Below are 13,486 nucleotides of genomic sequence, written 5' to 3'. Positions count from 1 at the left end.
ATTGTAAAATAAAATCAATAAATGCAAAATTTTATAAAATACGAAAAAGTAAAATGTAACACATTTTTTTTTCGAATTTATCATTATAATGGAAATTAAAAACTGGAGGAAATTAAAACATTAATTACTAAGAAAAACACTGCCAAAGCAAAATACAAGTCAGATCCCAGCAATAAAAATCACCTTAAGTATAAAATCATCAGGAATCGTTGCAATAAGGTGTGTAGAGATGCACAACGACGCTATATTCACAAGTCTGTACAAGATACAGATTCTGCAAAGGTCTGGAAATTTCTTAGGTCGCTAGGAGTTGGGAAAGCGCGTAATAATACTGTTCCTTGTAATATTAGCCTCAACTGTCTGAATCAGTTTTTCACAAATCTTTCTTGCATGGATAGCAATTTAAAACAAACTACTTTAAATACTCTTTCTATGTGTCCCGCTCCTGACTATCCTGCTTTTTCATTTAGTCTATTCGACAGTTGTGATGTTAAGAGAAGCATCCTCTCGATCCATTCAGATTCCGTAGGCAGTGATGGCATTAGTCGTAATATGATCATACCCGTCCTTGATCTTGTAGCTCCTGTCATTACACATATCCTTAACTTTTCAATTTCATGCCGGACATTCCCGTCAGCATGGAAAGATGCTCAAATTATTCCCTTACCTAAAAAGAATAGTCCTGTTTGTTGTTCCGATTTTCGTCCTATTTCCATTCTCCCATTCCTATCTAAAGTATTTGAGCGTCTCATATATCACCAGCTTAGTTCCTTTCTCTCCGCTCATAATATTCTAAATCCCTACCAATCTGGTTTCCGTCCCGGTCATAGTACGACTACTGCCTTACTGAAAGTCACGGACGACATCCGCTTAGGAATGGATAATAAGGAGGTGACAGTGTTGACGTTGCTTGACTTCAGCAATGCATTTAACACTGTTAATTTCGACGTGTTGCTTGCTACTTTACGATCTCTTAACATATCTCCGACTGCAATTGACTGGTTTCAGAGTTACTTGTATGGGCGCCGTCAGCGTACAATGATTAATGACGAACACTCAGCATGGTCGAACGTTGCTGCTGGCGTACCGCAAGGTGGCGTGTTGTCTCCTCTTCTCTTTTCTATTTATATCAATTCGATAACCCTTCACTTATCTTCACTCTACCACCTTTATGCCGATGATCTACAGATTTACTACAAATGCCCACCTCAGGACTTACCAAATGCCATCGGTATTATAAATGCGGATCTGACTTCTATCTCAAACTGGTGCCAACTACATGGACTGAAAGTAAATGCTCAAAAAAACCAAGCCATTATCATCGGCAGCTCAAGATTACTGCAAAAGATTGATCTTGCTACCTTACCTCCAATCTTGTTCGATGGTGTCCAAGTTCCTCTAAAGGACACGGTAAAAAATTTGGGCATTTACTTGGATAGCTGTCTCTCTTGGACTCCTCAGATCAACGAGGTCAGTAGGAAAGTATTTTTGTCTTTGGGATCACTCCGGAGGCTCCGCAACTTTTTACCAATTTCGACCAAAATCTCCCTGTCTATGTCATTATTGCATCCTATCCTTGACTATGCAGATGTTTGCTATCTAGATCTAACCGAGGAGCAACTTAATAAGCTTGAGCGTATTCAAAATTTGTTTATCAGATTCATATTTGGAATTCGCAAGTATGATCACATTTCAGAGTATCGAAAGAAACTCAAGTGGCTCCCAATCCGTCTTCGTCGGAATACTCATATTCTTTCTGCTTTGTACTGCGTCTTGTTTAATTCAAACAGTCCCAATTACCTAAAGGATCGATTTCATTACCTGCATCTCTCTCACGACACACGCTTCCTTCGTTCCAATGAAAATCTATCACTTTCAAATCCTTGTTCTTCATCCTTCTTCGGCAGATCCTTCACTGCAGTGGCTGTGCGCCTATGGAATTCCTTACCACTTGTTATCCGTCGGGCACAGTCACTAGATTCTTTTAAAAGACAAGTAAAGGAATTCTACTTGACACGTTTACCTGCTGCATAAATAATAATTATTATTATTATTTGTATGTATTTACTTTATCGTTCTTTCCTATTCTCCGTATTACCACTATTTCTATCCCTTACTTTCTTCACCTTCTACACTAGCTGCTGATATGTTCAAAGATAATTTTCGAGTCGGTATGTATTACATTTGTACACCCCTACCTGTATTTCTTGCATATATATTGTTTTCTTTCAACAAATCTAAGGTTGTCTGGAAGAGATCGCTTTTAAGTGATAAGACCGCCTGTTGTACCGTTCATTATGTTTGTGTATATTTTTCATGTATTCTTTGGTGTACAATAAAGCATTTTTGTATTGTATTGTATTGTATAATGTCCGTTTATGACCAAGTTCAGGAAAGTAACAGGTATCAATCAATCATATCATAATCATAACGTAAGTTATATAATGTAAAATGTTCGTCTTTTATACGATTTCCGTGCACTAAAGTCATAGGACTCTTTATATACACATTTGCTTATTTCATTACAAAAAAGGTAACAATAAAAATTCCGCAGCCGCCATGCATCAAAGTTCTGAAATGGTGAGTAATGAAATGCGGTGGACGTTTTGACGTCCTTCAATGCAGACGCACTGCACTCCAAATTGGTGCACAGCGTAGAAACGCTGATCGCATACATGTTAGAATTTGTTGAAAAGAGGGTTAACAAAAAAAAAATTTTACAAAAAAATAAAACCGACTTCTATGTCACTACAAAGTAAAAAATAATTGAAATAAATGTTGGTTTAATACATATTTCTGAAGTTGGCGCTCAATATATTTCGTTTGATAATGGCGTAAACAGCGTGTCTAATATGAGCGCCGACTTCAGAAATATGTATTAAACCAACATTTATTTCAATTATTTTTTACTTTGTAGTGACATAGAAGTCGGTTTTATTTTTTTGTAAAATTTTTTTTTTCACCCTTTTTAGTGATGATATGTTACCGTTTGTATTAATATTATGTAAAATTGTATAAAGGTGATCATGAATAAAGGTAAGGTCTGAATTCATACGAATTGGACCCACCCGCTCGCAGGGCGCTTCCGCGCCCTGCTCGCTTAGTTTTATATTGCCTTATATGTTTCAACCTAACCTAACCAATTCAATACGAAACACTATAGGCGAGGCTACATGCAATTCTATATTGTTTGCTAGGTTAGGTTGGAACAGAAAAGTAAATAAATCAAACTAGGTGGTAAAACTCTGCGAGTGAGTCGGTCCAATTTACCTTAATTCAATAGTTAAGGAAAACTACAGCGTATTCATTAATCATATTTTATATTTGTAAGAAGTGATTGTCAAGTTACTGTTGTTTAGGCCAGCAGTGTCCCTGCGTCACTAGGATTGAAGACTTTACGGTCAAAGTTATCAGGGTTAAGACCTTGAATTTTCATCCTGTGTCTGCTTAGTGACGTTAATACATATATGAAAGCACAAAATGGCTAACTCCTGTGGTTTAACTTGGAAGCACACCAGCATTATCAGAGTGAAAGAGTTGAAGGTCATTTTTTTCATTACATGTACCTGCTTAGGACCTGTAAAATATGCGTGAAAGCACTAAATGGCTTATTCATGTGGTTAAGGCTGGAGGTACCTCTGCATCATCAGATCTAAGGAGTTGAAGGTCAAATTTTTCATCATATATATCTGTCTACCAACTTCATTACAACAAATGTCTAATCTATATACTTTACATTGGAAGCACCTCTGCATCATAAGGATTGAAGAATTGAAGTTCATATCTTCCATCATATGTCTATACTCAAAGACCTTATCATATATTCGTAAGCTCCAAATGCCTAACTTGTATGGTTGAGGCAGGAGGCACCTCTGCATTATCAGAGTTGAAGAGTTGAAGGCCAAATTCTCCATCATATATCTCTACCTAACAACCTTATTAAATATCCATAAGTTCCAAATGCCTAACTTGTATGGTTGCGGCAGGAGGCACTTCTGCATTACCAGGGTTGAAGAGTTGATAGTCGAATTTCCATCATATCATGTTAATCTAGATAATCAATGTTCATTTAAAGTTTCATGAGAATTGAGTGGGCAGAAGGAAAGTTGTTATAAAATATGTAAAAAGCAGGGGTAGTGATGATGAGTTCCACCCCATTACTTAAGTTCTTATCATCAGAGCATACTAATGTTAAAGTAGGAAAGTACCGCAACAAAACACCCTTTCATATGAAAAAAAGAAAATTGAAATTGGTTAAGAAATACTCGAGTTATTGAAGTTTATATCGGGAAAGAAAAGAAAGAAATCGGGTTTTTCCAATTTCCCGGGAAAACTGGCGAAAATTTTTAAATTTCCTGGGTAATGGGACCCCCTGTGAAACTAGCCGCATACAATGGTGTATGAATCATGTCGATCGGTCGCGGCATCGTGAAAAAATCGCCGAACAAACATAAAAAAAAAATATATATACGGTCGAATTGAGTAACCTCCTCCTTTTTGGAAGTCGGTTAAAAAAACATTTATAAAGAGGGTTATTTATAAGAGGGTTAACAAAACCATCCTTTGCAATTAATGTAATGTAAGCCTATAGGAAGTATCATGATTTTAGCAGAGATTTCTATTACTTCTATTGGATTCTATTGTAAACGGCGTTTACATTACAGTTTCTGAGAAGTGAGTATCGCAATTTAGTGTTAGTTATATCTAGCTAATATAATGTTGAATGTAATAAAATCGTCACTGTTTCAATTTTACAATAAAAATAAACAGTAAACATATTTAACTATCGATAGTCAACAACAGTAAGCTGAAAACGCGGCAATCTAAGGCTTGAAGAGAAGCAAATTAAACTTCTCATAAAATATTGGTATAAGTTTAGTTTATCTCCACCCATCACTTGTCACTTAAGGCCTACGCTCGTCACATACAGAGTGACGCATAGCCTGTCCGGTCATTACTGCAGCTTTAATCAATAACCGACCAATCCCGAGTGACGTGCCGGTGACGCAATCAACTCTGCACACCCCGAATATCACATGTAAATAACCTGCCTATAAGCCATACCCCAATTAATTGGGTTCAGAAAGTAATGGGCAGTGGCTTGATCATCAACATTCCAAAAATACTTCCAATTCTGAATCCAATTCATTATTGAAGGAAAATCTGTTAGAGTTTATAAAGCTTCTCTATGTGTTAAAGATGGTATAATGAAAATCGAACTGACGCTAACTACACTCACATTCCTGTATCGTGGTAGAAAACGATACACACAAAATCGAAACACAATCAACTAAACCTTGGAAAAAAGCTTCATTCTTCAATTAGTAGTGTTAGCCTAGATACCTGGAAATCTGAGCTCAAATCTTTCTCCATTTTAGTACTATTTAAGACTATTGGAAATATCTAGTCTATTTTGAGTCATAGCTCTTGTGATCCATACTAATATTATAAATCCGAAAGTAACTCTGTCTGTCTGTCTGGTTGCCTCTTCTTCACGCCTAAACCACTGAACCGATTTTAATGAAATTTTGTACAAAGATAGTCTGAGACCCGAGAAAGGACATAGGATAGTCTTTATCCCGGAAATCCCACGGGAACTAGGGATGGCGATCTAAGATCGATTAATCGGAGAATCGATCTTATGGATAAAAAAAAACGATTATTTTAATCGATATTAGTAGGGATTGAATCGTAAGCTATGCATTTGATCAAGTGATGAAGGCAAAAACTAGTCACTTAATATGAATGTCATCTGATTGGCTTAATACTTCCAGAACTTGATCTTAATGCTCTACGAGTAGAACAATATGTCATTTTTTTCGAAAATTTCTGGGCTCTATCCGGTTATTACACTAGGCGTCAGAGCTCTTAATATAGCATGTATTAATTATTGAACACTCCATTACTGCAAATACAATGATCATAATTATAATATCGTAACAAAAACATACAATATATGCAAGTGCAAATGTCAAGTGGATCAGACGTTGGCAACATTATGGAAGTAGGTCAGAATTAGCTTACCAAATTCATCCCACGACTAACAAGGGCTCACAAGCTCGATGAAAAATTATTTTCAGTGATATTTTGACATACAGGGATATGTATTAGTAAATTAATGAATTGTAATGTGTTAGTAAATTACTATATCACTGTATGTCTGCTGACTGTTGACTGTCGTGTTATTAAAGTTGTGAATGCTTGCTGTTGTCATTGGAACCCCTTTATACATTGTTCCAGAGTACGTATATTATGCTACACGAATGGAAGCCTAAGCGAAATGTTATTAGCAAAGTTCTCAATACCGTGTTAGATTTGTGGATTAGAATGTCCTTTCATTCTGTCACAACGGTTTTACTTTGTGTCATGGGGTCATGATTTTACATAAATCTAGTAGTGTCCGTATCTATTTACTACATTGTCAATAATACATTACAGTGATACGCATTTAGATCTATCCTACCTATTAGGATACTACAGTATTTAATATTTAACAGATTCTCTTAAAATTCAAGTAAGCAAGGGTCCAGAATATTTCCTATTCAGAATAATAGAGAAAATCAATTATATAGAGCACGGTCCCAAAGAGCCTTAATGCGAGCCTTTTTTACCTTTCATGCCGGAGGAGCTTAGTTTTAATGCCTCGCTTCTTTTTTAGTTGAATAAATTTGAATATCTAATGTTTCAGGAATTACAGCTTAGGTTGAACCTTTGAAGCTGGGAGATAATACTCCTTCGAATAATTGAAAGTTAAGTTACAATAATGATGGAGCATAAAACTCTAATAGGTTTTATGCAAATTTGTCATCATAAAGTACTTTCCCTATAAGATCTTCCAACCGTTACGATTGTTTTGAATACGTTAGAACGAGTTAGATCGAATTAAGTGACAGTAAGTTTATCTTAAATTCATTGTATTTCGAAATATTTTATCATGCTGACAGAGTTCATTCTTCAAAGGAGCATCAACCAAGTTTTTAGAATTAATCAACTTTAACAAAAAAACTGAGACATATTTTACGTCCACCACAATATAATGTAAACTCCGTTGGTATATATTTAAATAACATGAAGTGTATTTTTCTTGTAAATAAATATTGAGCAACGAAATTGTTATAATTTCAACTAACCTCCTAGTCTTAATTCTGCAGCAGCTTGCGCGCTGTCTAGGTCTCTCTCAGCGAAGCACTGATACATTCCTCTGTGCACACGGACCACTCCATGAATTCTCAGAGTTCTCTCTCCACCTCCCACCGGTACACCATCGTGCAGCCATCTCACTCTCGCCTCACCACCTTCCACTGAGCAGTTGAAGGTCACTGAGCTGCCAGAATTTGCCACCTGTGAAAGACACAAATATATAAACGGATTTAAAAGGCAATTTTCAGACCAGTTATCAAATACGGTACAATTTTGAAAGTTGAATAACTTCTAGTGCTTCGGCTGGGTCCTAGTGACCATTTACTACAGATTGCCAGTTTCATAACATGAAAAGCTTTTAAAGTAACAGCGCATATTACTCAAATCAAATATAGTTGAAAATGTTTATAATATATTCACGGCTATGTCACCCTAAACTTACCACATCCATTTTCACCCATGACAAAATTACCCAATATCCGACTCGATACATAATATGTGAAGCGATTCCGATATCGGGGTTAAATGTATCACTGTCATGTTTAACATTATTCATATTATTTGTACTGAAGTATTGCATAGATTGTATTTTATTTTATAATTTAATTTTGTAATAAAAGACAGGAAGTGTCAAAATATCGGAAACCGTTGAATTCGAATATTCGAAAAACGCCTCTTATCAATTTAGTCTGTACCCCACCCCACCTGAATTACAAGTAGGTAACAGAAAAAACACGTTTTATACTTCCCCAAAGAACATTTTCTTATTGCAGATTCTTTACAAGTTTTATTGTCACGTCAAGACTGTGGACCAAACCCATAAATAGCAAACTGCCGTAAAACATAGCTGAGTTTATCGTAGCAAGTAGCAGAACCATGTGCGGACTCAGCTGGCAACGTGGCCATGAATTATTCAGAGGGACGTCACGTATCAAGCTTCAATATGGATTAGCTATAGACATCAGTTTGTTTTTGAATGAGAAACTTGCCACGTGTCGGAGTTAGCTACTCTGATACCTACACAAGATATGAGTCAAGAAATATCTATGAATGTGAAATAGTTGTAAATGAAATAGTTCTAGTTGTTATGATGGTCAGGCTGCATTATAACCTACTGAACAAGTGCATAGGTATGTGATGTAGAATTAAAAACAAATGTGGCATTTAGGTTATAAAAACAATGCACTTAATTAACTGAAATAATGTAATCCTTATCCAAATCGGATCAGTAGTTTTTGAGAAAATAGCGGACATACAAACATAAACACAGCTGTCAAATACTGAATCTCCTTTGAAGTTGATTAAAAATACTTGGTTCATATCCTGCGTTATATACTGCGTAATCCGAATTCGCACCGATTTCTAAACTGTTAGTTACTTTAACTATTTTGCCATCATCTGGTTATAAAGTGTATACTAAGTATTCCCTGTTTTTGTAGTGATTGTGAAATCAGAACAATGGAAATAATTTAAATAACCTAGTATAGCTTACAAAGCAAGCATAAAGTAAATTCATATTTTAAATTGACCTACTTAATTAATATTTCATAAAATTAATAATACCATAAAATATATTCAACGAAGATGCCAATAGCTGCGAATTACTAAAGGACGTTTTACGTACCGCTGCAAGTCATCCGGTGGCTCATACATGAATAATTCAAGACAACGGAGCATAATGCACCTCCTAACGAATTAACGTCGAACATACTTACACGAAATTTTATTAGACGTGCAATATTTTTTCGTTAATTGAATTTAAGAAAACGTTCGTCGTTCTCTACAAGTATGATTTGAAGGTTCCCCCCCAATGGGTTGCCACCTTGTCGTGGTGGGGGGGCTTGCGTGTCCTTATGATCCCTGAGGCTATACGGCAGAGTTACTCATACCGGAAGGCAAAGGGTGAAGGACCAGACTAAGAGCGACCCAGGGGAGCTCACCCCTTAAAAAAGACGCAATATGGATAAGGTCAATTGTCAATGTAGTCCCCAGGTGGGTACCCGCAAGGGAGAATCCCACCCCTCTGCCACGGCGGAGGGCAGCCCCTCGTACTCTGGGGGGGGCAGCAATTGCCTCGTAGGTCGGCAATCCGTCGATCTTCGTGAACTCGACCACAGCAAACGTTTAACGGACACCGAGACGCTAAGTGAAATGGACAAAAGACCCGCTGTAGAAACGGCGGCGAGGAAGGCTCGGCCGGTTAGGAGGAAGGCAGTAGCCCCACCTAAATCAGCTTTATCATGTGACGCTGATGAGCTGTCAGACTGCTCAATAATGTCGACTGTGTCGGGACAGTCAGAAGCTACGTCGGTGAGCACCGCACGGAAGAGGGCGCTGCCGACAAGTAATAGCGAAGGCGAGCGGCCCAAGAAGAAGTCTGTAAAGCCCCGTTCAGGCAAAGATGACGACTTCTTGGATCCCCTGGTTCCAGTGGCGAAAACTAGGTCGAAAGCCTCTCTCCCTAGTACTGAGGAACTGAGCCGGGAAATGGTAGAACAGCACACCGACGTCCTAGGTTCTCGAATAATAGAGAACCTAGAGATCATAGAAAAGGTCGCGGATAAGTCCCGCAACCTAAAAGGGGACATGGTGCGCGCCATCCGTGTCGCTGTGCGCAAAATTCAGGCGGCGTCAACCGAGGTTGTGCAGCGGGCTGCCACTGCACACCTTGAGAAAGAGAATGCCACGCTGCGCTCTCAGCTAGCTGGCCTAAATGGTAGGGTGGAGGCCCTTACGGCAGAGCTGAACTAGCTACGCAAAAACCAGGCGCCGCCCCGAGTTGATGCGAGGAGGGCTGGGATCGGAGAGGATGCTCTCATGGATAAGATTGGGTCCATGATTGACAAAAAACTAGCGTCCTTTAGGGATGAACTTTTCCCAGACAGAGCCATTAGGCCTCCCCTAGGGAAGAAAGCCACGCCCGATGCAACAAGGCGTATAGAGTCGGCCACAGTTTCGATGCCGCCGCCGGCCGCGTCGACCTCGACTGAGCCTGCCTGGTCCAAAGTTGTGGGGCGGAAGGCCAGATCTAAGGCACGCATCTCTCCTCAGATTGAGACAGTGCGGAGGCAATCGCCAAGCCAGGAGCGTACCAAACGTGCCGCTCACCGGCAACCTGCAGTGTTGGCCGTTAAGACGCCCGAACCAGCTCGGACAGGGACGAAAAAGAAAGCAGCTAAAAAGCAGAGGCTCCCGAGACTGCCAAAATCAGCGGCAGTCACGGTAACAGTTCCCGAGGGCTCAGTCATCACTTATGCACAGGTGATGTCGACGGCGAAGAGCCGGATAAACCTGCCTGATTTGGGAATTGCCGAAATCAGACAGAAGAGAGCCTTAAACGGTGGCTTGCTCTTGGAAGTGGCTGGGGAAAGATGCGCTGAAAAAGCCGATGCCCTTGCAAGCAGGCTGCAGGAGGCCGTTTCAGAAATGGGCGCCAAAGTGGCGAGACCCAGCAAGCAAGGCGAGGCCAGGGTGATGGATCTAGACGATTCCGTCACCCAACAAGATGTCGCTAACGCCATCGCTGCAATGTGCGATTGCCTCGCTAGCGACATCAAAGTCGGCGAAATCCGCAGGAGGCCTACGGCTTTGGGGACGGCATGGGTGCGTTGCCCACTTACGGCCGTCCGCAAGCTGGCCACTGCGAAGCGGATTCTTGTAGGCTGGGTCTCGGCCAGAGTGGAGGTGCTGCCTCTCAGGCAGCTGCAGTGTTACCGCTGCTTCGAGATGGGACACGCCAGGCACCAGTGCACTAGCGCTACGGACAGGAGCGCTCTGTGCTACGCATGTGGTGAGCCTAATCACAAGGCGAGCCAATGCGGGGCACGGGCGCCAAAGTGCGCATTGTGTGCTGACCTGGGTCGTCCATCGGACCATCGTCTCGGCAGCAGGAACTGCAAGCCTCCGAAAAGGAGAACACGGGGCAGCGGCGGAAACCAGAAAGTGGCCACGATTGCCACTTCGACACGGGCAGATGGGCCTGCGCATGCCAGCGCTTCGTCCCATTGCCCACCAGAGGAAGTGATGGACACATAATGTATAGGTCTCCGTCACTTAAAATACTGCAGGGGAACCTGAACCACTGCCGCAGGGCGCAGGACTTGTTCCAGCAATGCCTTGCGGAGTGTTCAGTTTCTTTGGCAGTGGTGGCGGAGCCCTATAACGTTCCTGATCATCCTCGGTGGTTCCGGGACGACTCGCACTCTGTTGCGATATACTGGGCAGGCGGCGAAGGAGACCCTCCATGCTCCAAAGTCCACGCAGAGCGGGGTCTGGTCGCAGTGGAGTGGGGTCCCTTGTCCGTACCCCCAGTACGGTTACATATCTCCCAACTGTAGCTTGACAGAGTACGAGTCGTACCTGGGTCGAGTGGAGAGGTGTGTTCGTGGCTGCTTGCCGCGACCCGTGTTTCTCTTGGGAGATTTTAACGCCCACTCCAGGGCTTGGGGTTGTGGCAGCGATAACGCTAGAGGTGAGGCTGTACTAAATTGGGCGGCGGGACTGGACCTGCGCCTATTGAACCGAGGCTCGGTCAGCACGTGCGTGCGTTGGCAGGGGGAGTCGATCGTGGACCTTTCGTGGGCGACTGCCTCTGCCGAGCGCTTGGCAGCGGGCTGGAGAGTGGCGGAGGAAATAGTAACACTGTCAGACCACCGCCACATCCTGTTCGACGTGACTTTAAGGCTCCCGGTTCACACTGGCCGTCAGGGCGAAGGACTCCCGCGACGATGGGCTTTAAAGCGGCTGGACCGAGACATGCTCGTCGCCGCTGCCCACGTCGTGGACTGGTCCGGAACTGCCGTCGAAGATGCAGACCTCGAGCGACAAGCTGCCCGACTCCAGGCGGACATGGCCTCGATTTGCGACGCTGCCATGCCGCGGATTCGATCCGGCAAAAGGGCGCCGGTATACTGGTGGTCCGAACATATTGTGCAGCTGCGTACGGCTTGCCTGCGAGCCAGACGCAGGTATACCCGCGCCCGCAGGCGTCGGACCACTAGTGCCGAAGAGAAGGAGCAAAGGTACAGGGAGTACCGTGACTCGACTGTGGCACTTCAGGCTGCTATCTCGGACAGCAAGTCTCGAAGTTGGTCGGGACTATTGGATGGTCTGGACAGGGACCCGTGGGGACGCCCGTATAGAATGGTGTTAGGCAAGCTGCGCCCACGGGTTCCGCCGTTGACAGAGACCCTCGATCCCGACTTTGTCGCAGAAGTCATGGAAAACCTGTTTCCTTGCCCTTCGGATGGCCCTGATGCCGTGAACGGAGTATTGGTCCCGTCTGTGTGGTCAGAGACGCACAATGTTACCGAGGCTGAGCTGGAGTGGGCGGTAAAACGGCTGGCCGCGAAAAACACTGCCCCAGGCCCAGACGGAATCCCAGGTCAGGCTTGGGTAGTTGCGTTGCCCGTGTTGGGGGAAAGATTGCGGCGCCTCTTTACCAACTGCCTTCGTTTTGGGAAGTTCCCTGCGCAATGGAGGGTAGCGAAGATGGTGCTCCTGCACAAGGCGGGTCGCCCCATGGACTCACCAGCGTCCTACAGGCCGATATGTCTGCTGAATGAGGCAGGAAAGATCTTCGAGCGGATAATTGCCGTTCGCGTCAGCAGACATCTATCGTGCATTGGCCCGGACCTGTCCGACAATCAGTTCGGTTTCCGCGTTGGGCGCTCGACAATAGACGCCGTTCTTCGCGTCCGAGCGCTCACGGAGAGGGCTTTTTCCAGAGGCAGAGTAGTCTTGGCAATAAGTCTTGACATAGTTAATGCCTTTAACTCTCTGCCCTGGAAAGCGATAAGGGAGGCCCTCGTACATCATCAGGTGCCTCCCTATTTGCGAAACGTTTTGGCGGCCTATCTGTCGGACAGGAACGTCATCTATCCGGGCCGATACGGAAGAGTCCATGAAAGGGGCGTCGTGTGCGGAGTTCCGCAGGGGTCAGTATTAGGGCCACTGCTTTGGAACCTCGCATACGATATAGTGCTGCGCACAGCGCTTCCTGTAGGAGTCACCATCGTTTGCTACGCAGACGACACCTTGGTCCTGGCGGAGGGAGAGTCCTATGAAAGGACGGCGAGGTTAGCCGAACTGGGAGTGGCACGCGTTGTTGACCAAATAAACGCCTTGGGTCTTCGCATAGCATCGAGCAAGACCGAGGCGTTATGGTTCCACGGCCTAAGGCCGAATGTGAGACCACCCTGCATGTCAGTGCGGGTAGGTGACGCAGTCATTGAAGTGGGCAGATACTTAAAGTATCTCGGGCTAGTGTTGGATAGCCGCTGGAATTTCGACGAGCATTTTAGCCGTCTCGTCCCCCGGATTCATAAGGTAGCGGGTGCGTTGCATA

At 43.1% G+C, this 13,486-nt stretch overlaps 1 protein-coding gene across 1 annotated transcript in view; it reads right to left on the bottom strand.

Moving 5' to 3' along the window:
• The window catches only part of LOC140749310 (cell adhesion molecule Dscam2), a 206,061-nt gene that overhangs the window by 21,053 nt on the left and 171,522 nt on the right, over positions 1-13,486 (bottom strand). The window contains exon 9 of the mRNA XM_073082405.1: positions 7,131-7,341. Within this exon, the coding sequence (XP_072938506.1) occupies positions 7,131-7,341 (211 nt within the window). The remainder of the gene's footprint in view (positions 1-7,130; positions 7,342-13,486) is intronic.

The sequence above is a fragment of the Epargyreus clarus genome, unplaced genomic scaffold (assembly GCF_041222505.1).
Source record: "Epargyreus clarus isolate Ecla_fem2 unplaced genomic scaffold, WU_Ecla_fem_2.2 ptg000003l, whole genome shotgun sequence".
NCBI lineage: Eukaryota > Metazoa > Arthropoda > Insecta > Lepidoptera > Hesperiidae > Epargyreus > Epargyreus clarus.
This window is presented reverse-complemented; position numbering and strand designations above follow the sequence as displayed.